Source organism: Sander vitreus, chromosome 2, assembly GCF_031162955.1.
Source record: "Sander vitreus isolate 19-12246 chromosome 2, sanVit1, whole genome shotgun sequence".
Classification (NCBI taxonomy): Eukaryota; Metazoa; Chordata; class Actinopteri; order Perciformes; family Percidae; genus Sander; species Sander vitreus.
In genome coordinates this window covers 28,095,540-28,120,248 of record NC_135856.1, presented here as the reverse complement: position 1 = coordinate 28,120,248, position 24,709 = coordinate 28,095,540, and the positions used below count along the sequence as shown (strand labels likewise).

Here is a 24,709-nt window from a genome sequence, read left to right as displayed (position 1 = left end):
GGGAACTGTCAAGCAGAGAGAGGGGTGGGGACTATCCTCTTCCGCGCTGAGTGACAGGAGGCTCAGCCAATGGGCAAGAAGGTTTGAAACAAAGGGGGAGGAGCTGTAGAAACGGCTGGAACACGTGGAAACAGACAGCAGGACAGTTGTGAACGCAACAAGAGAGTAGAGTGTTTTTTTTGTGCAATAGAAAGTAGTGGAGGGCGTCATTGTTTGTTGTTCACTCTCTCTACACTCCTTACAACAGCACTGGTTGACTGTAACTAAGTGTATGTACTTAAGTTCTGTACTTAAAGGCACCTAAATTAAGAATTCCAATATGTTGTTTCCATGGCCTAGGAAAGTCAATCAATATTTGTGAACATGAGCTATTCTTTCAAAGCCAGAAACCAGAGAAGCAAGTCTCAAACTGGTGATGTCATCATGTATAAAGTCTGGAGCTGCTCCATAGACAATAAATGGGAGACAGATTGTGTGGATTTGTTTTCTTTTTTATACCCAAATAGCTTTATTATATTGCAGTGTTCTTTGTTCCGGATACAGCGTTGGCGGCGGAGCCCCTTCCATTCCTATGAGAGTTGCTCAGTGGGAAATCAAGCCAAATCCTTCAGTTTCCACGTATAAAATTACCTGGATGGTCAGCTGTGCGTCTGCACTAATAGGCCTATAGAGCAGGAGCACATTTTGGCCACTATGTAAAATTGGCTTTAAAGCCTGGCGCACTTCCTGGGGGCCTGGTACCCATATACTCAGTACATTCCCCTGGATAGGCCTCCTCAATTAACATCTGTTCTTTTTACTCCACTACATTTATCTGACAGCTTTAGTCACTTTTCAGATTACAATTTTTCATACCCTTCCTGTCCATTGAAAATCATGTATCTCCAAATTACTTAAATTTGATATTCTCCTACTTCTACTTCTCAGTTGTTTTTTAGCCAATGACCCCATACAATATAGAGAATATACTGGAAACAGTACACTTATATACACTTTATATCTTTGTTATGTGAAAGAACAACATAAGAGAAATGTATGAAACATATTTCCAGATTCTAAGAGTGATAGATTTGTTAGATTAGAAAGTAATCTATGATGTATTTTTGATTTAAAAATTAAGAGATTATTCGTTTGATAACTTTGAAGCCTTTTGTAAAAAAAAAGAAATAAAAAAAAATGATATTCTCATATTTTAAATGAGAACTTTTCACAGACCCCCTGGCAGTGCCATTGACAACCACAAACATTAGAAAGTCTCTTGAGATTTTTGTTAAAAATAAGTTGTCTCCAAGCCTAAATTGAGAATCTCAGCATTGATAAAGGTCCTCCACAGTTGAGCAGTACTCCCCAGACTATTAAACTGACCTTCATGTGTAAAATCTGTGGAGTAGCCCTTTAAATAAAAAAATAAATAGAGAACTTCTACCTGCAATGGATTGCTTTTACATTGTGGTATTGCAGTTTTTACCTAAGTAAAATATCTGAATATATTTTCCACATACACAGTAAAAAAAAAAAGTCAAGCATTTACAAAAACACTTTATTTCTCTGCAACATATTTCCCTTCAGACTGATGTCAGTCAGTCCTTTCCTGATGAATTACCAAAATACTCATCAGAAAATACTATTCAAAGTGCCTTTACATGGGGAAAACAGACAGATGGGATAACGCAGAAACGCAAAAATAAAATAATACCGGCAGGCACTTCTGTCATTTGAGGTATGCACAAAACAAAACAAACAGAATCATATACTGGTCTTTAAAGGCATTTGCTGGCTATGCACAGGTAGTTGAGGTGTGGGCTCTACACACAGTGCAGTGCCCATTCCTTTAGCTCGCTGTGGTCTACTGGTGGAGCGTGCTCTCTGGTTTGGGATAGCCAAACAGCTCAAAGTCTGGTTCATACAGCTTGTACAGTTCTCTCCTCATTGTTATGGGAATCTGTGCAAACCAGTCTCTTTCCCAGCTGGCCGCAGTGCGGTTTCGAGCCCCTAAAGGGAAGCGTAACATATCATCCACCTCCAGAAGCTTCAGCAGGTGCTCAGCGTCTGTATCCAGGGTTTCTAGTCGTCCAATGAAGTCATACTTCACCTGGCACGGATGGCACAGACGGTACACCTGAAACAAAGAGAAAGCAGGCCTACAATTTGAGAACTGCATCCGTTTGTGACTTTGTTTGTAATAACTGCCTCTGTTCCATAGTTGTTTCTACTGTGTGTGTGTGTGTGTGTGTGTGTGTGTGTGTGTGTGTGTGTCATCAATAATTCCATAAATAGCAGAGGTAGGAAAAAAAGAGCAAATTCTGAGCCGAGACATTTAATGCTAAGACAATTAAGTAGGTCCTCATGCTTACATTTGTATGCTAAAACATCCCAGCATGAAGACTCCAATGGTTTGATTTTTTTAATGTGGAATTGATGGATGCATAAACACAACACAGAGAAAATAAAAGAACTGCTCACAACCAGAAAAAAAAAGAAAGGCAATGGCTCCAACAGCTGACAAAACAAATTAAGAAATAGATCAGTAGAAATGAAATGTTAGTCTTTTTGTCAAATATTCAAATTGAAATGTTGTCATGTTCCAAAGTCATCCTTATATCTTTTCTCATTAACACAAAATGATACATTAACTTATTGCATATTAACTCCCCAAAGTTGTAAGTAGAAGTGGCATATGACCAACAGAAGGGGATAGTATGCATCTAGCTATCTCACAAAAAACCATTCATCTCATACATTTTGCCAAAGTGTATCAAGTGTAGCCTTACAGTGCCATGTGAGACAAATACCTGCCGCCAGTGTTCATTGAAGATACTCTCCCTCTCGGTCTCTGGATCCAGCAGGTATGTGATAAACTGCTGAAACGTCGGTTTGATTCCTGCTGCAAACGCCTCAGCCGCTGTCTCTGGCAAACTGCCAGACACATTACTATAACGACGCAGCATGACAGAACCAAACTGCTTGTAGAAGTCCTCGTTGGGCCTTAAAACAAACATAAATACACACGCTTTAGCGATTCAAGAATGATAGGACAGCTGTTCAATCAAAAGTGAAGCCCATTTGTCAGCCTCACCCTCAACTCAAACACTGGCACAGGCACACACAAACCCACTCTCTATCTAACCATCCACAATAAGACACACACCTTCCAAACTTGTTCCTGAAAGCCGAAATAAGGCGAACAAAAGGGTCTCGTACAAACAGAAACTTGGTGTAATGCTTGAGCTTGAGTGCCATCAGGTGGCGGGACAGAGAACCATAATGGCGCCAAAACCTGGTAAAAGACACAAACAGCACACATCACCATGAGAGCCAGATATTTAGTGTCGTGATTGTAATGCTTTTGAGTTAGTTTAGTCTCATGCAATATGGAAAACATTTGGCCACTAAATTACTTGGAAACAAAGCCAGATCAGTCCTTAAGGGGAAAATGATGTGCCTTGTACATCAGTGCAGATAAAATAACACATGTTTAGATAATTATATCCAAACAAATACAACTCCTGAGAGGCAGAGAAAGGTCAGTCTGCGCTGCAGCAGCAACTCCCCGCCTGTCGTTTCCACTCTCCTCTTCCAAGTGTCCAATAACTAACTCCTTTAGCTCACGGATGGTTGCTCAAACACAGTTTCAGTGTAACTGAACGACAAGTGTTATTGTAGAACTGTCTAAAAAAAGAAACACAATGTAAGAGACAGAATTGCTAAAGAGAGAAATCACGCGGTCATTTACAAACCGAGTTTCCTTTCTTAAGTTCTGGTTTGACACCCCGATTCGCCGCTCGATACTTTCTTTGTTGTCATTGTGGGATGGAGGTGTTTGGTTTGTTTGGCATTCCAGTCTTGTTTAGATACATGTTTAAATCTCTTTGTCACTTATTTCAACGCTTTTTATTTTCCTGTTCAATAAACCTAATTCATATGACATTATACCTAATTTTTCAGTTTAAAAAAAGGAGAAATGATGTGTTATTTTGACTAATAGTTAAGATCAGAGGATGGGTTCAATACAACATACATCCATGCATCCATGTTATTTTTTTAGGCAATTTGGTTGAAAGAAACCCTGATATAAAAAAAACTTTGAAAACGGGTCAAATGTTCTGCAATACAATTCAATATGTTGCTGTGGAAACATTGTCCGTGTGTGGTATAGCCAAACCTTTTGCTCAAATATACTAAATACAACATCAAGTGCTCTTCTTAATTAGAAACATAATACATGTCTGGTATAAAGAATACTTAGAGATTTGTCACTTGATGCCTTTTGATTACTATGGCCATCACCTGCGTATTTAAGTAGCACTCAATCATTTTTTGCTTGAATGCCAATGAACACAGAGACGTAACACGTCTGTTTTCCCAGTCTGCTGCCCATTAATTACAAAAAATAAATGTCTGTGGTTACTTTTAAAATCTTTTCTTCATTAATTGACGTCTGCCTGGAGCATTAACGATAATATCACTATAATGCGACGATGATGAGTGTTGCAAATAAGAAACTCAATTTCAAAGTAGGCACAATTGATACCAACGCCATTCTGCAATTACACATAAATACCATATGGCAGCTTTTTACAGCTGAGTCATACACTTTTTTGAGCCCATAACGTCTAATGGGAACATTTTAGATACAAAATATTCAATAAAAGTCAAACTATAAAGAGATGTAGTGTTTATCCACATCGAATTATGTCTGTGAAGTGTGGAGGAATGAAAAATAAATTCAAAAAAAATTCAAAAAATTGTCATCAATTCATCTCTGTGAGTATGTACATATCTTTGTGTGTGTAAGTGTGTGTCATACTTGGCAAAAGTGAGGTGTAGAGAGGAGTTGTGCACGAGGTCAGGAGGTACAGCCTCTGGGTCAGTGTAAGGTTTTCCTGAGGAGGGCGAGATCAGAGACTGAGACAGAACCACCATCACTCTCTTCCAGTTGGTGCACGCCACCTGAACGGAGAACAACGAGAGAGGGAAAGAAAAATAAAGACGAGATGTTCAGAAAGACGAGGGACTATAAACGCGTGTGTGAATGTGTGTCTTCTTGACCAGTTGAAAAAGCTAGAGGAAAAATGAAGAACTGTGATTTTAAGATGTTTGTGTCTTTCTTGCTATTTTTCTTACACTTACATCCACACAGAGTGAACTAACTCACCGCCCCCATGCATACCACCGCCCCCATGTTTACACAAATAAAACACACACACACACACACACACACACACACACACACACACACACACACACACACACACACACACACACAATTACCAGCTTCAGAGGCCCCATTGCCAAACAACACACAAACACAAGGCAGCTGTACCTTGGGAACATAGCAGTAGATAATCTGGTGAGTGTCATCCACTATCAGGTGGTCCAGTTCCCTGTTTGGGATCTGCTCAAACGCCCGAGTCCTCCCGGGGAATTCCACAGCGTCCATTCCTGAACACACATCCATGATCCTCTGCTTCCTCGCCTCCTGTTCTCTATCATCCACAGCAGCATGACTCCTCTCCACCCTCTCATCCTCCCTTGTTTCCTCCTTCCTCTGTTCTTGTTTTTCCTTCCCCTCCTCCTCTATTTGCTCCTCAGCCGACCCTCTTGTCTCCTCTGGGGCAGCAGTAGTGGGGGCGGCGGAGGAAGAATTGGTCTGGGCTCTGCCGGTGGGCGTAGAGTGTGAGGGCCGAGTTGTCGTCTGAGGGTGAGAATTAGAGTGCAGTGACTGGTGTTTGGGCTCCTGAAGCGGGTAGAGGTTGAAGCCCCCGACGTCGTCCCAGTACACGATGATCAGCAGGATCATAAACAAAGACCCAAGGATGAACGCAACTCGGAGACCACGCCATGTTCCCATAGTTATTCTTGCTTCAGAGCCGTAATTGGTGAAGAAAAGAGGAAGATGTTATCTCAGCTCCATGGTGGCATCTACTGCGGAAGGACAAACTTCCTGCTTGCTAGCTGTAACTGAAAGGAGGAGGAAATGTAACTCAGACCCATGTTGTTCTTTCACAGTCTAAAGGAAGTCAACTTACAGACAGAAGCAGTGTAATACCAGATTTAGTCTTCGTAAGTAAAAGATGAGGTTGCATTCACAGTAGCTCTCCCTCACAGAACACATTCTGGGTGGAATATAACCAAGTACATTTCATTTACTCAAGTACTGTTTTTGTGCTACTTTGTACTTCTACTACATTTCAGAGAAAAAAACTCCAAGATTTGGCATACAAAATGTATGGTGATCTTATAAAAACGAATGCTTTGTTACAGATTAAACTACCCAGCATAAAAAGTGAGTCTATGTAACTTCTGAAAGAAGAAATACCAAAATCTTCTTCTTAAAAATGAAACGTTAAATTCAAGATAAGTAACACACACCCTTGCTCAATTCAATACACTTTTGCAGCTACAGCGTTGCTTGGTCTGGTATGACCAGTAGCTTACAGCGGCTGATGTTAGCAAACTTTAATAACTTGAGCTGATGCTGTTTATCTGACAGTCCTGAGTCACTAATTTAATAGTGTGTATTATTATACACAGTGTGGGCATAAAGCCTGACATCTGCTGCGTTTTATCAGCTTTATTTCCTACTATTAGGTAGCACTTTATAATGAGGCACCCTTAAAAAAGGATTTATAATTAGTAATTAAGAGCTTAATTAATAATTATTGTATAATGTACTAATGCTTATAAATCAGTTCGAAGCCATTAATAAGAACAACTTTTTCAGTTGTGAAAAATCCCTGTGGTTGGTTTTTATTCTTTCTATTTGGTAATAACGCAGTTATAAATGTCATTAAAACATTAGCAAATACTCGTTTATAATTATTTACTATTATAAACCCTTTATAAAGAACGCCCAGAATGTAGAACCAACAGTTATTTATTTATTTATACAATGGCTTATAATTCTGTGAGCTGCCAGGTTACCATGGCAACAGCAAGCAGTGGCACTCATTGTCTCATATTCAATGGTTAGGTTAATTCAATGAAAATCAAGATGGAACAAAATATAAAAAATATAACATATGGCCTTCAGATGACTGCCTCACACATGTATAGTCAGGGGGATTTCATCAAACAACCATTCAGGCATCGTTTCATCTTATAATTTGTAACAGCCTGAAGTGACATTTTTACACACCAGAAACAAACTAACAGACATAAAAAAAAAAAAACATATAAGCAGGCTGATATTTAATGTGTTGGGGAGTTAAACACAGTGGCCATAACTTATGTGACAGGTGTTTGTTTTTACTTAAAGGTCCCATGACATGCTGCTTTTTGGATGCTTTTATATAGACCTTAGTGGTCCCCTAATACTGTATCTGAAGTCTTTTTCCCAAAATTCAGCCTTGGTGCAGAATTACAGCCACTAGAGCCAGTCCCACAATGAGCTTTCCTTAGGATGTGCCATTTCTGTGTCTGTAGCTATTGAGGAGGAGAGAGGGGGGGCAACTGCCACTTTGCTCGTTTGAAAGCCATGATGCCTCTCTCTCATGGGCTTGCCACATTCTCTGGGAGGGCAAAGCAGAGAAAGGGGAGGTAACCTTCCTCCTTATGACCTCCTGGACCTTATCGGCCCATCTGAGCTTTCATTTTCTCAAAGGCAGAGCAGGATACCCAGGGCTCGGTTTACACCTATCACCATTTCTAGTCACTGGGGGACCATAGGCAGGCTGGGGGAACTCATATTAACATTAAAAAACCTCATAAAGTGAAATTATCATGCCATGGGACCTTTAAAATAACAAAGCTAAATTAATTAATGAGGGGATGGTGTTTATCAATGCCAACTGTTAGGATAATTATTTATCAAAGAATGGACAAAATCACTGGAGTTCCCTTAAAAGCTTGTTTACTTGCAAGTAGAGTAAGTAAGTAAGTTTACAGCACTCACAGCATAAGTACAGGAAATGACTGAAGATTGTTCACAACAGTGTGTCTTTTTAAAGGAGTTGGGATTCAAGTTAGTTATTCGGGTTATGCAATCCAGTAACTTTTCTTTTTATCTCTGGTCATGCCCGGCATTTCCTCCACATTATGCGCTCTGCCCTGATACATCCTGTGCTCTTTGCAAGGTCACTCAGCTTTCATGATTAACACATGAGAGACATACTAAAACAGACATACTAAAACAGACATACTAAAACAGACACTAAAACAGACCACCACCTAGTCCTGGGTCTCCCCCGAGGCCTCCTCCCAGCTGGACGTGCCTGGAACACCTCCCTAGGGAGGCGCCCAGGGGGCATCCTTACCAGATGCCCGAACCACCTCAACTGGCTCCTTTCGACGCAAAGGAGCAGCGGCTCTACTCCGAGCTCCTCACGGATAACTGAGCTTCTCACCCTATCTCTAAGGGAGACGCCAGCTACCCTCCTGAGGAAACCCATTTCGGCCGCTTGTACCCTGGATCTTGTTCTTTCGGTCATGACCCAGCCTTCATGACCATAGGTGAGGGTAGGAACAAAAACTGACCGGTAGATTGAGAGCTTTGCCTTCTGGCTCAGCTCTCTTTTCGTCACAACGGTGCGATAAATTGAATGTAATAACCAATCTCCCGCTCCATTGTCCCCTCACTCGCAAACAAGACCCCAAGGTACTTGAACTCCTTCACTTGGGGTAAGGACTCATTCCCTACCTGGAGAAGGCACTCCATCGGTTTCCTGCTGAGAACCATGGCCTCCGATTTAGAGGTGCTGATCCTCATCCCAGCCGCTTCACACTCGGCTGCGAACCGATCCAGTGAGTGCTGAAGGTCACAGGCCGATGATTCCATCAGGACCACATCATCTGCAAAAAGCAGCGACGAGATCCCCAGCCCACCGAACTGCAACCCCTCTCCACCCCGACTACGCCTCGATATCCTGTCCATAAATACTACAAACAGGATTGGTGACAAAGCGCAGCCCTGGCGGAGGCCAACTCTCACCTGAAACGAGTCCGACTTACTGCCGAGAACCCGGACACAGCTCTCGCTTTGGTCGTACAGAGATTGGATGGCCCTGAGAAGGGACCCCCTCACCCCGTACTCCCGCAGCACCTCCCACCGTATCTCCCGGGGCACCCGGTCATACGCCTTCTCCAGATCCACAAAACACATGTAGACTGGTTGGGCATACTCCCAGGCTCCCTCCAGGATCCTTGCGAGAGTAAAGATCTGGTCCGTTGTTCCACGACCAGGACGGAATCCGCATTGTTCCTCTTCAACCTGAGATTCGACTATCGACCGAACCCTCCTTTCCAGCACCTTGGAGTAGACTTTACCGGGAGGCTGAGAAGTGTGATACCCCTGTAATTGGCACACACCCTCTGGTCCCCCCTTTTTTAAAAAGGGGAACCACCACCCCGGTCTGCCACTCCTTAGGCACCGTCCCAGACTTCCACGCAATGTTGAAGAGGCGTGTCAACCAAGACAACCCCTCCACACCCAGAGCTTTAAGCATTTCTGGACGGATCTCATCAATTCCTGGGGCTTTGCCACTGTGGAGTTGTTTAACTACCTCAGCAACCTCCACCAGGGAAATTGATGCCAATCCCCCTCATCCTCCAGCTCTGCCTCTACCATAGAGGGCGTATTAGTCGGATTTAGGAGTTCCTCAAAGTGCTCCTTCCACCGCCCTATTACCTCCTCAGTTGAGGTCAACAGCGTCCCATCCTTACTGTACACAGCTTGGATGGTTCCCCGCTTCCCCCTCCTGAGGTGGCGAACGGTTTTCCAGAAGTACCTTGGTGCCGACCGAAAGTCCTTCTCCATGTCTTCTCCAAACTTCTCCCACACACGCTGCTTTGCCTCTTTCACGGCAGAGGCTGCAGCCCTTCGGGCCCTTCGGTACCTTGCAACTGCCTCCGGAGTTGTCTGGGATAACATATCTCGGAAAGACTCCTTCTTCAGTCGGACGGCTTCCCTGACCACTGGTGTCCACCACGGTGTTCGTGGGTTACCGCCCCTTGAGGCACCTAAGACCCTAAGACCACAGCTCCTCACCGCAGCTTCAGCAATGGAAACTTTGAACATTGTCCACTCGGGTTCAATGCCCCCAGCCTCCACAGGGATGCACGAAAAGCTCTGCCGGAGGTGTGAGTTGAAAGTCTGTCGGACAGGGGCCTCCTCCAGACGTTCCCAATTTACCCACACTACCCGTTTGGGCTTACCAGGTCTGTCCAGAGTCTTCCCCCACCCCCTGACCCAACTCACCACCAGATGGTGATCGGTTGACAGCTCCGCCCCTCTCTTCACCCGAGTGTCCAAAACATACGGCCTCAGATCAGATGAAACGATTATAAAATCGATCACTGACCTTTGGCCTAGGGTGCTCTGGTACCCTTATGAGCATCCCTATGTTCGAACATGGTGTTCGTTATAGACAATCCATGACTAGCACAGAAGTCCAACAACAAACAACCACTCTGGTTTAGATCAGGGAGGCTTTTCCTCCCAATCACGCCTCTCCATGTGTCTCCATCATTACCCATGTGCGCGTTGAAGTCCCCCAGCAGAACTATGGAGTCCCCGACTGGAGCCCCATGCAGGACTCCACTCAAGGTCTCCAAGAAGGCCGAATACTCCGAACTCTTGTTCGGTGCATATGCACAAACAACAGTCAGAGTTTCCCCCCCCCACAACCCGCAGGCGTAGGGAGGCGACCCTCTCGTCCACCGGGTTAAACTCCAACGTAGCGGCGCTCAGCCGGGGGCTTGTGAGTATCCCTACACCCGCCCGGCGCCTCACACATTGGGCAACTCCGGAGAAGAAAAGAGTCCAACCCCTATCCAGGAGTATGGTTCCAGAACCAAGACTGTGCGTAGAGGTAAGCCCCACCAGATCTAACCGGTAGCGCTCCACCTCCCGCACAAGTTCCGGCTCCTTCCCCCACAGAGAGGTGACATTCCACGTCCCCCAGAGCCAGCCTCTGCTGCCCGGGTCTGGTCCGTCGAGGCCCCTGACCTTCACTGCCACCCATGTGGCAGCGCACCCGACCCCAGCGGTTCCTCCCACAGGTGGTGGGCCCATGGGATGGAGAGATGTCCGCCACGTAGCTTTTTCGGGCTGTGCCCGGCCGGGCTCCGTGGCAAACCCGGCCACCAGACGCTCGCTGACGAGCCCTCCATCTGGGCCTGGCTCCAGACGGGGGCCCCGGGCTTCCTCCGGGCAGGGTCACTTCATCCCTTCCTCGATGTTTCATAGGATTTTTTAACCATTCTTTGTCTGGCCCCTCACCTGAGACCACTTTGCCTTGGGAGACCCTACCAGGAGCACAAAGCTCCAGACAACACAGCCCTCAGGTTCATAGGGACACACAAACCTCTCCACCACGATAAGGTGATGGTTCCCGGAGAAGACATACTAAAACAGACATACTAAAACAGAAGTTTGGATGCAAATGGTTTAACAAAGCCCAAAAACCGTTCTAAGCAACACCAACACAGTGATCAAACTAGCACACTGAAAAGTGTGAGCTAGTATTCTACATACATGTAGTAGAAAAAACGGGCAACAATTCAAGTAGCTACATAATGTCATGTATAGACTTTCTGCAGAATTGCACCATGATGATATGCTCTTATTATGTTATTGTTCCATAATTCTTCACATTTGAAGCAAACTTTGTTAAAAAGCTTTTGCTTTACGGATGTAAAGAAAAATATAAAATGACAGAGTGGCTTAAAATACCTGTGTAAAGGACTGTTACTTTATAAAAATAATTACTCAAGTAGTAAAATTTGGCATGAAAATACCTAATATCATTACCTTATGTTTTGTATTAGGCTATACTTTTTACTTGGCCTATAAGTAAAAGATCCCAATACTTCTTCCTGGGATATAACTGTAAGACATGAATTAATCCAACTTGTGATTGGACATTCGCCCTAGTCTAATCCTTTACGAGTCCAAAGCATTAATAACATATTATTTAAAGTATGTATTATGGTTGTGACATGTGTGAATTAGCACAGGGGCCGTGGGAACCTCAGGCTCCGCCCGGGGCGTTCAGCTGTCACAGAGATGTGAACAAACGGAGCTGTGGGGGTGGAAGCAGCTTCGGTCCAGTGCCTGCTGGAGGGTTTAGTTTCACATCCCCTTATAATCTCTGTCCCATAAAAACATCTGCTGTTGGGGAATATAGTGGAAAAAATGACGGTCCTAATAAAACCAGAAACAAGAGCCAGACATGGGAGTTGGGGGCGGGGGAGCAAAACAGAAAGTTTTGCTCGTATTTTTAGAAAATTATTGTTTTTTTCTGTGGTGTTTTGTTCTTTCCACTCGGTTTTAAATCTAAACTCCACGTTGACTGGAGGGGCCTATTTTGAGAAATCAACATCCACAAACTCTCTCGTGTCTTGGCACGCGCTGCACAAGCACACATGCCCGCACACGCGCAAAACGGGGGAAAACGCGTTAAAATGTTCCTATGTAAACGTGTAATGTGTTTGTGGAGCTCAGTGACAAGTTTGCAGTGTAGCTAGTACGTTTTAATAGCCTATACTCCTTCGTTTTTACTTTGTTTGAAAAAAGAAAAAGCTGCTGTTTTTAAAGGGAGGTTCAGACTGTTTATTTCAGTTATGTTTTCTTTTTCACAGAGGACTAACCATTACCTCTTTCCATTCCTCGCTTGGACAACAACTTTAATTTATACAGTACACAGTTTACAATATGCCCTTTCACCGGCCGGTGCGGACACTGTCCCTCTCTCATGCAAACGGATACTTTTTTTTTTTTACTCCACATGCAGCAGCCGACGACAGAACGACTGAACTTATTTTCCTCCACAGTCTCCTCTGCTTCTGTTCTCCCCACGAACACCCTTACCATGCTCCATTTGAGGTGCACGAAAGCCGGTTCTGTTTCCTTTATGCCCTACCGGGAGCATCACAGCAACATTTAGGCTAAACCAGTCTGAACATGAATCTGTCTAGGTACTAAACCTAACACTAGAAATAACCTGAAAATGTTTTATCTTACCCGGCAGATGAGCTCCATGCTCGGCCAGCCCTTTGTCGCTAGTTCGCTGTCCCTCTCTCTGTCTGTCCGTCAAACCGGTGATGAGACTGGGTGGGCACGACAGGACTGTAGCGGGTCTACGCTCTCCACAGAATGAAGCAAAGTCTCGCGATATTTTGGGAAACTCTCCAGCCTACTACTCTTCTACAGACACACACATACACACACACACACACACACACACACACACACACACACGCACGCACTCACGCACGCACGCACTCTCCAGTTTTACACACCACATATGTTTTTATGATGCTGCCCAGATTGAAACCATAAACCCGTCTACGCCTATGACACTGGTTTAAGTAAGTTAAAAAAAAACTGATACAAAGTCATATAGTCAACATTATGATACAAATCAACATATGAAATAAAGTTGTTATTATGAGAAAGTAGCCTAAGTGAAACGTATTAGACATTTAAATAGTCATATAATAGTCAACATTATGAGATATTAAATCAAAATTATAAGATAGTAAGTTAGTCAGAATATGAAATACTAAGTCAGTATTGTAAGACAGTAAGTTGTTATTATGAGAAAGTAAGTCAAAATAACCACATACTTATACATACATCAATGATAATGATACATATATTTCATTTTCTCTTCTTGGCAGCAATGGGCTTTCCTATAGCACTGACCTACCTAAAAATGGTATTTCATAATTTATTTGTGAATTTGTGGATTTTAGCAACCATAAACAAAAATGTACACATAGATAGTAGATTTTGATTCAGTACGTTTCCATTTTACAACTTTTGGGCCAACAAAACAACAAATAATCCTCCATATGTGTAGTGAAGGAGGTGTACAATATATTAAAAACACTTTTAATATAATACAGTCCAACACAACACCACCATAAAGTACAGCTTAAACAAAGTTGAGTCAAAGCACCAACAACCAAAGTAATATTATTAAGTAAGGATATATTGCAGGGCTATTCTACTGACTTGCCTTATGCGGTACAGGTGTTTCTATTTTTCTGGTAACTCAGTGTTTATGCTCTCTTCTTTTCTGAATGTATTTTGTCAGCCATACATGTCTAAACATGGTATCAATCATGTTTGAATGAAGAGCTGTCTCTTAATGAGTATTTATAACATCTGTGAGCTGATGTGAAAATGATGATGTGGCCGCTGTCTCCACATCAAAAGGACCAGGCGGCTCAGCAGCAGCAGCAGCAGCAGCAGCAGCAGCAGCAGCAATCTACTGAAAGTTAAGACCACACGGATCCTGTTACTAAAAAAACAGTCTGAAATTTTCGTGAAGGCATTTCCCCCAGAAGGTAGAAAGTCTTAGACAGTGCCACAACAAGAGCATCAGATTGATAGTTTTACCACCCCGGTGGATCAATATTTGGATAAATCACTGCCAGCTCATTCTGATCGAGCTGTTTAACACACAAGCATGCTATACTGCACGTGTCAACTGTGATTAGGTATCAATTTTGAAATACTTGAATTTGAGTTTTCTATATTTCACACTTTGAAAATGTGTTCTTTTTACTCCACTACAACTATTTGACACAGTTTGTACACAAAAAACCTGATATGCTTACATGATATGATGCAGTACTATACTACTTATCTACCCAGTGGTATACAAAGTATCTAAAATGTGCCGACTACCACATTAAGATGCTCGTACAGGTATTTGTCAGTGACAACAATAATATAACAATTTCAATTGAAATAAGCCTTTATGCACAACTTTTGATATTTAAGTACATTTTGCTGAAAATACTTTTACTTAAGCTAAGGATCTGAGTACTTCCTCCACCACTGGTGGAACCAAAAAACTGATTTATATCTTCTCTAAATCCAAATAAAAGACCTGTTGTAGATTTTAGAAGAGTCAAATGTTGCAGAATCTTAAATTTGAGTCATGGCTCAGATGGTAACTATGAATAATAATAATGTATACTTTATTACTCCTGCAATGCTTTCACTCTGTTATTACACACATGCTTAGTACCTATTCATGCACTAATGGAGAGATGTCAGAGGGATGCCCATGGAAAGGTGCCCCGGTGCAAGAGCACCTTGGCAGTGCCCAGGAGGTGAATTGGCACCTCTCCAGCTACCAGTCCGTAATGGGACTTAAACCAGCAACCCTCCAGTTCCCAAACCAACTCCCTACTGACTGAGCTACTGCTACTGGTGTCTACCCTGTCAAACATCACAGTGAACATCTGTTCATGCATTAGGTCATTAGGTTAATGAGGGAAAAGATCTTTGCAGCCTATAGAGTCACTATATAGAGTGCAACAACACTGTCTGATCCCACATTTCCATTCGGGAATAACTAATGAAGCTAAATGGTGCTGGCACATCAAGAACTAACTGTTCCCTGTATGCTGCAGAAATGGTTTGTCTTGATAACAGTGATGCAATATGTTGAATATAACACACACACTGTGTTACTGTAATTATGGACATAGGTCAAGCAAACCGGCTAGAAAACTTCCTAACAAAAGTCTTCGGAACGTTTATTTATTCCACACAAAAATTATCCTGTATTCTACTTTCCAAAAGCACATTAAATGACTTGTGGGTCACGGTAGCGATGGCTTGATAAATGGATGACGAAGACTTTCACCTTAATGACAGGACAGCTATCCAGAAGAAGAGAACCCCATGATCTTGGCTGCATAAAATCCTTCAGCACCACAATACACAGTAGATATGAAGCAGTGAGTGACCGTCACTTACAAATATTTTTAACTATGGTGAAAGATAGAAATATATAAATCATCAGAGCAGAAAGAAATTCCACCCAAGGACATTTTAGCTACAATTTAAGTCCTTAGTTAAACACATACCCACCAGTTTCCTAGAGTTGTGGGTGACGTCTTTGCATTGCTTGATTTGAACAACGGTCCAAAGCCAAAAGATATCATTTAAAGTGATTTAATATGATAAAAAGCAGCAAGTAGCCACATTTGAGAGGCTGGAACCAGAGAATGTAAGGCTTTTGGTTTGTCATAATTATCAAAATGGTTGGTCATGTCATTTAGGCTGGTAAGAACAGAACTAGACAACAGATTATTCCCTTACAATAAAGAACCAAACACAAGACATAGTCAGATAGTATTGTGTTTGAATGTTTATTTAAAGTTATTCCCACTGCGCACCCCCTCCCTGTGTGAAAGCCTAGTCTGAAAGGAGGAGGATACAGTGCACTATAGCGCCACATCAGCACATTTATAAAGAAGGCTACTTGTTTAGTCACAACGCCTTCACCCCCCACTGGTATGGCACTCTGTGCTGCCCTGTGATAACACACTAGCATGGTGAGGCTAGTTCATAAAACAACCCCTGGAAAAAAGAAGGTCCGATAAGAGACACGGGGCTGGAATTAGAGTGAGTGACTGCGATTAATGAATAGAAAAAAAAATAGGCAGTACTAAATATCAAGTTCCACAGAGAAAAAAAAAATAAAATGGGGCGGATGATGGTGAGAGACAAAGAGAAAATATCAAATACAAAGTATCCTCTCTTGTCCCCCGATGTAGTTGTTGATCCGCAAGGCGTGCTTTGATGATGTCACTAAAGTTGAATGTTGGGGCTCGTGATTGGGAACCCCAAAATTCACTGCGTGGTCGTCGACCTTCTCCAATCAATGACGCAGTTCTTCTCTCCTCCTTCCACACAAACACGGATGGACTGAGAGAGAGAGAGAGAGAGAGAGACACAGACAGGCAGACAATGTCAACGGCTACAATCACTATACAAGGCAGAAACAGGAATGCGACTAATTTCCCCCCCATGTTTTTATTTGAGTACACAGAACATGTACAACTTGCATTCGTCAAATTCAGCAGCTGTACAAAGAATGAATGAGTTGGTACATAACAGTTATACAATGCAGCCATTTTCCATCGAATAAAAAGACATTTCTGCTGAAAGATGGAGATTTGCAGCAGCAGTTTCAGTGCTTTGAGCAGCATCCTAAAGTACAATCACCTCCATTGTATTGGGAAAGTTAGTGGCAGAATTTTCATCTCAAAACCGTGAGCACATAAAACTGAAACTATGTACATGTTCAGACACAACTAGGGGCAAATGAGAAGATCTCTTTATGTGATATGACTTTTTAAAGATCATTTTTTTGGGCCTTTTTTTCCAATAGGATAGCTGAGAAGTCTTGAAAGGCGAGAGAGAGGGGGGAATGACATGCAGCGAAGGGCTGCAGGTCGGAATCGAACCCGCGGTCGCTGCCTCAAAGACCGAGCCTCTGTACGTGGGGCGCACGCTCAACCAGGTGAGCTACCCAGGCGCCCCGATATGACCTTTAAACAGGACCTAATATGCGGTTAAGACGAGACCAACCACTGACTGCGAACAATGAACACAATGACACAATCTAGAAATGAGGATTTGGACATATCAGACCGTCTGTGTGCGTTACCTGCGTGGGGGACTACAGATCTCCGAGGGGAATGATTTCTTCGTTGATAAAAAACTCAATGGTCTCCTCCTCCCAGTCGTCCACATTGCTATCCAGCTCATCAGTGTCCACTCCTGGAAGACGAGATAAACAAACGTCATTGATTTTTAAATTTTTTTTTATTATTATTATTAAAAGATAAAGACAGGTAGGAGAGGTAAAGGTTCAGGGGCACAGAACACGAGAAAGCTCCCACCTCCTCTGAGCTCCAGGCGGACATTCTTCTGTTCCTGATAGGTCTGCTGCGCCGTCTCCCTGTAGCGACGGTAGTCCTCCATCATGGACCTGCGCTTGTCCACCAGCTCCTACTCACAAAGAAAACAGAATAATGTTCGTGATTTGTAAACATGCAGCTTGTATCACTTCTCTGAGGGTTTAAGGGGGCTCTATAAATCACTTGTTAGTCTCTAGTATGAAAACTACAATTATGCTACAGAGATCTTGAGATCCTTTAAATCTCTTCACAAGAGACAAAAAATATTGAGTCACAACTTAAATTATGCTTAAACACACATAAATCATACTGTATGTAAACACCGTAATAACTGGTTAATGAGGAAGAAGAAAATACCGCGAGGGCCAAAATAGTTGTGTGAGCATCATTCCCAACAAACTACTAAAGGTAAAATAATAGATGTACAAGAAATGAACAGGTCAAACCTTAGAAGCCTTGGACTGGCTCAGACGATCCTTCTGCTCAAAGATCTTTGAGTATTTCTTAAGATCCTTCTTTATCAACTGCAGGAAGAGGAAGAGGGATATTAACCGCAAAGGAATGTTCCACAGCAACAAATCAAAACAGATGACAAATACAATAACGAGTATGTGTGGCATTCGTCCACAGGATGTAGTTGTGAGCCTCAGATCAGAGTTGGAATCAGGAGCTGCAGAGCAGCTCTCATACGAGGTGTCAGAAAATATTTAGCTTGTCATCACTGGCTCCACACATACACTCATATATATATATATATATATATATAGAGTCCACCATTAGGGCTGTCAATCGATTACAAATTTTAATCTAATTAATTACATACTATGTGATTAATTAATCGCATACATAATTAACGGTGCCTGAACCAATACTTTTTAAGAAAGTTAAAAAAAAAAGAAAAAAAAAGGGGTACTAAACAATGGTTGGTGACATTAAAGAACGGCTTGTTCATTGCTAAGGCCATATGGTCAAAATGAAATGATTTTATAATAACAATAACTTATTTCACTAGTAAATCGCTGTTGAACGACAAAAACAACCATCAGATGGGAAAAGGACATTTACAATAACTTCAAATGCACCACGAGCCTGTAGTTTACCAGTTTCATTGAACGCACCGTCTGTGTTGTTTTTCCAACGGCAGCTGCAGATTGTTACATACCGGTGTTGAATCCTCTACAGTGAAATACAGTCAAACTTCACACCGTTTAGCGTTAGCTGTCAGCATTTTAACCGTGTTTAATCCAGCTACTAGCTAGCGGTAGGCTAACGTTAGCTGCTGTCGGGTAGTGTTAACTAGCATCACGTGCAGCGATGTTTATGTTGCCGGTATCGTCTTCAGAGCATCAGAGAGAAGCGCAGACATATCAGTGGAACCAGATTTCGGTAGCCAGGGTTGGCAGGAAGAAGATTTTTTACAAGTAAATGTTCCAATTAATAATCCAGGCAGAACATTCTCGTCTCCCTCCTTCATTTTACAGTCCAATGGTGGCTAGAACGGCTCCGAGTCAAACGTCAATATGGAATGGATTAATCTGCGTTATTTTTTTTTAAACGCGTTATTTTTTCTTAGATTAATCGAAATTAATGCGTTATTTTGACAGCCCATATTTATATATATATATATATAGTTAAATGGTACCTTGATCTGGTCTTGGCTGAGCAGGGTAGGAGGCCTGGGTCTCCAGAGCAGCTGACAGAAGCGGTCCTTGTTGTTCTTCTGAAGCAGACGGCCCTGGAACGTCCACAGCCAGTAGGCGTTGTCCACCTAGACACGCACATAAAAAAAAGTGGAGGAATAGGATGTGAGTGCAAGTTCAGTATGAATTTACACCCACCGACGGTGAATTGGTCTGGCAGGGAAAGAAAAAGACAGGAATTTCGGAGCAGCATGCACCTTGTGGCTCCACCAGGAGACGGAGGTCACGACATAGCGGCCGGTCGGGTCCCACTCTACGTCGGAGGCCATGTAGTGCTCCGCTATGTTCATCATGGTGCAGTCTGATGTGTCCACAAAGGCGAGAGCTCCATTCATACTGCACACGCACACACACAGGAAAAGAGAAGATTACACACAAACTGAAATTCATTTAAAACTGACACACACAAGTGCAAATATACAGTAGAATACTGTGAGCCTCAGGTCAGAGTTAGAATCAGGAGCTTAGCTCTCATACGAGGTGTCAGAAAAGTTATTTAGTTTGTCATCAGCGGCTTCTTGTGTCTCACACCCACATACACCCCCACACCCAGATATTTAACTGACCTCCTGAGACCAGCCAGCACCAAGAACTGTCCCTGGGGGCTCCAGAAGATGCTGTTGGCCTGCTGCTTGTCAAACATCTCTGTAGAAAAAAAAAGGAGGACAAATTGTCAAGTTCAGTGGAGGTTCACAGTGCGTCCTATACTGTGCACCTGTCAATAGGACAGTTGGCATGATGGCACGATTTACTCACTTATGAGCTCGATCTTGCCGTTGTTTTTGACATGGTAGAAGGAGACGTTGATTCTGGGAGACTCTCCGTGGAGAACAGCAAACTTGCTGCCGTTGGGTTCCCATGCAAACGCTATGATGCCTTCTGGATAGACAAACAACAAACAATAAATCAGAGGGGGGGGGGAGGGGGGTTCCTATGGGAAACAATCTGCATTACTCTGTGTGTTTATAATGTTATTACCCTTCATCTCCACCACATCAACAGGAACCTGCTTCTCTCTCATGCGGAAGATTTCAAAGTTGGTGACCACACCCTGAAAAGGATTGAAACATATATTGAGCAATTGATTTTTTATTTTATTTTTTACCAGTGAGGTCTCAGCGGTTTCCCCTCTTTCTCTCCACCTGTGTACCTGTGTTCCTTTAGGAGTCCTGTCCACTTTCACACACAGGTAATCTCCATTTCTCTGCCAGTGCAGTTTGCAGTCGACAACATTGAAGAGGTTGCGGACACGGATCTCCTGACGGGAAGGCAACTGCATCAGAGTCACCCTGGCTGGGATATCCTTGTCCTCAGGGACCCAGAATGCTATGATGTTGTCACCAGGAGACCATGAGAAGTCCCTGTAGACACACAGATCATTGTCAATATCGGCAGATAGAAAGCCGTCGCAATTTACAACTGGGAAAAAAAAGAAAAGAAAAAATAAAATCATAAAAGCATCATCGAGGACTCTTACTTGATTCCGGTAATCTTGAGACTCTTCTTGTCAAGCAAGCCCATAGACTGAAAGGAGCAGAAACATGGCTTTAATATCACTTGCACACTTTACATGAATAAATACAACTATAGTTTTTTTTTAATTTTTGGTAAGGGTACTTACTGGAGTCTCATAGATGCTCAGCGTGTCTGTGGTCATCCTGGCAAAGAACTTCCCATCGTGGCTCCATCTGAGAACCAATACGTTCCATTATCATATATATATATTCAAGTGACTGCAGGAGCAACAAATGTGAAAGCATCGCTGAAGCAAATGTGATTTTTACAACGAGAAAGAAACAGGCACAGAGTACTGACTTGAATATGGGCCAGTGTGCAGAGCTCTCGCAATGGAAACCTCTCTTCTTCTGTCCGGTTAGAATGTCCCAGATGATGATGGCCTGTGGGTCCTCCTTGGTGTCCATCAGTGGACTGAAAGTCACCACATACCTGGAAGGCACCAAAACCCGCACATGGAGCTTCAGACGATTCAGAAACAAAGCAGTTCATCTAACATTGATAATAATTTAAGATAATCAGCTTAACAGTTTTGAGCCAGGACCTTCAGTATTTGGATATCGCATCAACATGTAGGTAGATAAAAGCATCAGACTATGTATCAGCAGATGCCCAACGATAATCACAGCGCAAAAAACCTGATTGTGACATCCCTAGTTTATTGTAATCTAAATAAAGAATTGTTCACACTGATGCAGCTGCAGCTAGATTTAAAACCCATCTGTACATGTCTCGCTTCATTAAAAAGCAAAACATTCAGACTTGTGAATCTAGCTAAAAATCTACATTGCTCTTTTCAGTGTGAATCATATTTATCTCATTTTTAATAAGGTGGTGCCAAATGAACAGCAGAGATAAGTTAGAGGGGGACTTTGTTTCTTTGCGGTTCTTCTTGGGGATGCCACAGAAGAAGAATTTTGCCACATTTCATAATTACAGTTAAGAGTTGTATTCAAACAGCTGCATTAGAATGACAATTTCAATTACACTGCATCCATTTACTAATTGTAACTTCCCCACTGGACACACACACACACACACACACACACACACTTTGATCGGGTAATGACTAATGCTACAGAAAAGTGTCTATAAGTGGTGGTAAGACAGAATATTGATTACCTCTCACATGGTGAGAAGTCGATGAGGGACACTCCCTGATGGCTGAACCTCTGAATCTGTTTGAACTTCTCGCCGCCCCACAATGCAATGCCACGTTGGTGGAAGGTGGCCAGGTAGGTGCCTTTTGGAGACCAGCGGACGTATGTCTCTGTCCAGCGCTGCATCAGGACACAGAAACGTTATTACGGTAGTCTGCAAGCCAACCACTACTGTTGATTTACATTTAATACGAGCCTATTAACCCTGCATTTCCAAGTGTGATGAACTACTTACTGCTCTCTCTTCAGCTGTGATTGGCTCCTTAGCATCGTTTGCGAAAATGGCGGTCCTCTCTCCGGCTTCGTAGATCACACTGTACTGGTCACGACAGTCTGCGTCCTCAATCCAATGGCGCATATTACCCTGAATAGACATTAAGTGGCCAATTGTAAAGGATTGCATAGAAGTAAAACCTTTGAGAATAAAACACCTTATATGTAATAAATTACTTATGATTAGAAAAAAAGAAGTATTTGTTTAAAAAAAAATAACTCACAAAATCTTTGAATGGCTGCTTCTCTGGAGTTTCCCACTCATCACTGATGTTCATGTACCTGGGGAAATAAGCAAACTGAATTAATCTACTTGTTTTACATATATCTGCCGTCACATTTGCTGCATTCCTTATCAGACACTGAAGACTTACTTGTCAAAGTCAGTGAAGAGGTTGACCCTGAATGTATGCTGTTTGTCGAGTTTGTATCCATCTGCGTTCTTTACCGCCTCGAGGGCCTGGGTAGGACCACCATACTCCAAGAAGATGTACCTGTGTAAGATATGGCTCCGTGTTACATCTTAAATACAACACGTTTGCATTATAATGCCATAACATAGTAGACAGTGATACACATACCCTTTGGTCAAGCCATCAGCATCTGGATAGAACTCGTTGGTGATCTTGCCAAACTTGGAGAAAATCTTGTGTATGACATTCTTGAGTTTCTCCAAACGCTCCGGGCCGACCTGAGGGACGTTGTCAACCACCACCACCGAGTCTATACCGTCAGCCTCCTGGGGCTTCTCTCTCAGGATGTCTTCCAAGAACTCTGAAGAGAGGGAGGGGTGAGAAGATCAGGGTGGGAAACCGTATCGTTAAGTAACTTATCTGATCTGTCTGTGTTAGCCTGGGCTTCCAAATACATTTGCGTGCCCCAATGTCTCTCAATTCAAACTGCAATGCGACCACTGGGTTCATTTTCTTTTCTTTTTTTTTTTAAATCATAGCTATTATTTATTAATGATTTTGCCTATATTGGACAGTGACAGAGTTTGATACATGCAACAAAGGTTCTCGGATGGAATTCAATTAGTGATATTGTAGGTACATAGTATGAGCCTTTACCAATATACCACTCACTAGTCAAATTTCACATGCCCAGTTGGCAGGTTAAAAGATGGTGCACTATGGAAATAGTTATGTACAGCTTGAATTAAATAACGTTTCAGAAGTGCACTACAATCAGTTGTCAGTTTATTAGGTACATCTATCTTAAACTAATACAATCTCATGTTTCAGAGAGGTGTTAATCCAACGTTATGGTTATTTTGGAGGCTGTAGTTTGTGGTGCTGTTGAATTGTATTCATTTACACTAATAGGGGTTTCTAATGTTTAGACTAACTTCATTGATATACAAGGGGTGGACATAATTTATAAAAAAAAAAAACTGCTCTTAATTAACAATGCAATTCAACAGCACCACAAACCTTCAAAATGACTACAGTTGAACCAACACCAATGTGAACGAAAACTGAACATTATACACTTCATACGGGAATGTTTTGCAGAGCTGTTGTATTAAACTTAATAGATTTTTAGCTAGGGTCCTAATGAACTGGCAGCTGAGTGTGTAAGTGTTATACATTTTGCTGATGTGTCATTTGTTCGCGTTTTATTTGCAGACCTGAGGGATAATATGGACCACACTCCGCTCCACTCTCTGCGTTAGGATTAACGTTAATGATACACTGATGTGAAAGACAGCTTCTATTACCAGCTGCTTCATGCAAACCACCGACTGCAGGTTCGCAGCAACGGTCTTGGTCTCAATCACCTATTCCGACAGCTAACATTACGAGAAAATGGGCATCTTTAGTGAGCTTTGCCCCCTGTTTCAATTTTCCAAATGACAGCGACAAGGCCACAGTGAGTGGTTTGGGTGAGGCTACAACGGTAACGTTAGTTATATTAACGATAAACGGTGTTAGTGGTTGAGAATACTTTTAATCAAAACTGCGATGTATCCGTTTAATTCCTGATAATCCGACCTCAACGTTTAGCTAGACATTACGGGCGAGAAGGCAAAATGACAAGATAGCTAGCTTTGTAGCATATGTAGCTAGTAACGTTAATACGGCTGTAAGCTAGCTAACTGTTAGCAACAGGCCAGAAAGCCGGCAGTTTTCCTGCTGCCGCTCACCCTCATCTTCGATGTCATCCTCGAAGTCCTCCGGGTCGCTGAAGGAAGGCTCCTCCTCGTCATACTCGGGGTCGTCCACCATATCCACCGTATCTTGCATTTATCAGGTACTACGAGACGGATTTCTCGCCACTACAGAGCAGAATCCCAAAAAACTAAGAGGCTGACGGTCATCGACCGGTGCGGCACCATGTGCGATTATGTGAAAATGGACGATGTGACGGAAACGCAACACCGGAACTGGT

General features: G+C 42.7%; 2 protein-coding genes and 2 non-coding genes across 6 annotated transcripts; all 4 read right to left on the bottom strand.

Annotated features, from left to right (window-relative positions):
• Positions 1-1,519: 1,519 nt before the first annotated feature.
• LOC144526521 (carbohydrate sulfotransferase 12-like) lies at positions 1,520-13,071 on the bottom strand. Of its 3 annotated transcripts, none has more exons than XM_078264052.1 (6): positions 12,962-13,071; positions 5,324-5,961; positions 4,808-4,950; positions 3,149-3,277; positions 2,772-2,985; positions 1,520-2,119 (listed from the first exon to the last, which is right to left on the bottom strand). In XM_078264052.1, the coding sequence occupies exons 2-6, from the start codon at positions 5,849-5,851 to the stop codon at positions 1,847-1,849; spliced, it is 1,287 nt and encodes a 428-aa protein (XP_078120178.1). In that variant the 5' UTR covers positions 5,852-5,961; positions 12,962-13,071; the 3' UTR covers positions 1,520-1,846. The 3 variants fall into 3 exon arrangements, with proteins under 3 accessions (XP_078120178.1, XP_078120186.1, XP_078120195.1); XM_078264060.1 differs by having other exon boundaries at positions 2,793-2,985; XM_078264069.1 differs by lacking the exon at positions 3,149-3,277.
• Positions 13,072-16,099: 3,028 nt separating this feature from the next.
• Positions 16,100-24,659, bottom strand: eif3ba (eukaryotic translation initiation factor 3, subunit Ba). Its single transcript, XM_078264028.1, has 19 exons — positions 24,465-24,659; positions 22,900-23,092; positions 22,693-22,812; positions 22,543-22,600; positions 22,281-22,409; positions 22,008-22,165; positions 21,186-21,317; positions 20,992-21,058; positions 20,848-20,894; positions 20,521-20,731; positions 20,349-20,421; positions 20,127-20,249; positions 19,937-20,015; positions 19,568-19,706; positions 19,313-19,438; positions 18,117-18,194; positions 17,653-17,761; positions 17,418-17,530; positions 16,100-16,672 (listed from the first exon to the last, which is right to left on the bottom strand). Exons 1-18 carry the CDS (start codon positions 24,562-24,564, stop codon positions 17,430-17,432), a joined length of 2,043 nt encoding a protein of 680 aa, XP_078120154.1. The 5' UTR covers positions 24,565-24,659; the 3' UTR covers positions 16,100-16,672; positions 17,418-17,429.
• Positions 18,312-18,397, bottom strand: LOC144512060 (small nucleolar RNA SNORD60). The gene has a single exon (XR_013500957.1). It is a non-coding gene; the product is annotated as a small nucleolar RNA SNORD60 (small nucleolar RNA).
• Positions 19,805-19,886, bottom strand: LOC144512087 (small nucleolar RNA SNORD60). Its single transcript, XR_013500962.1, has one exon. It is a non-coding gene; the product is annotated as a small nucleolar RNA SNORD60 (small nucleolar RNA).
• Positions 24,660-24,709: the final 50 nt, after the last annotated feature.

Coding starts and splice junctions, on each gene's coding strand:
- eif3ba (XM_078264028.1), bottom strand. CDS start 24,564: ATGCAAGATACGGTGGATATGGTGGACGACCCCGAGTATGACGAGGAG. Junction 20,895..20,991: donor TGAGCATCTATGAGACTCCA/GTAAGTACCCTT, acceptor TGCTCCTTTCAG/TCTATGGGCTTGCTTGACAA. Junction 17,762..18,116: donor GCCAGTCCAAGGCTTCTAAG/GTTTGACCTGTT, acceptor CTTTGTGAGTAG/GAGCTGGTGGACAAGCGCAG.
- LOC144526521 (XM_078264052.1), bottom strand. CDS start 5,851: ATGGGAACATGGCGTGGTCTCCGAGTTGCGTTCATCCTTGGGTCTTTG. Junction 3,278..4,807: donor CTACACCTCACTTTTGCCAA/GTATGACACACA, acceptor GTCTTTTACCAG/GTTTTGGCGCCATTATGGTT. Junction 2,120..2,771: donor TATTTGTCTCACATGGCACT/GTAAGGCTACAC, acceptor TCTTTGTTTCAG/GTGTACCGTCTGTGCCATCC.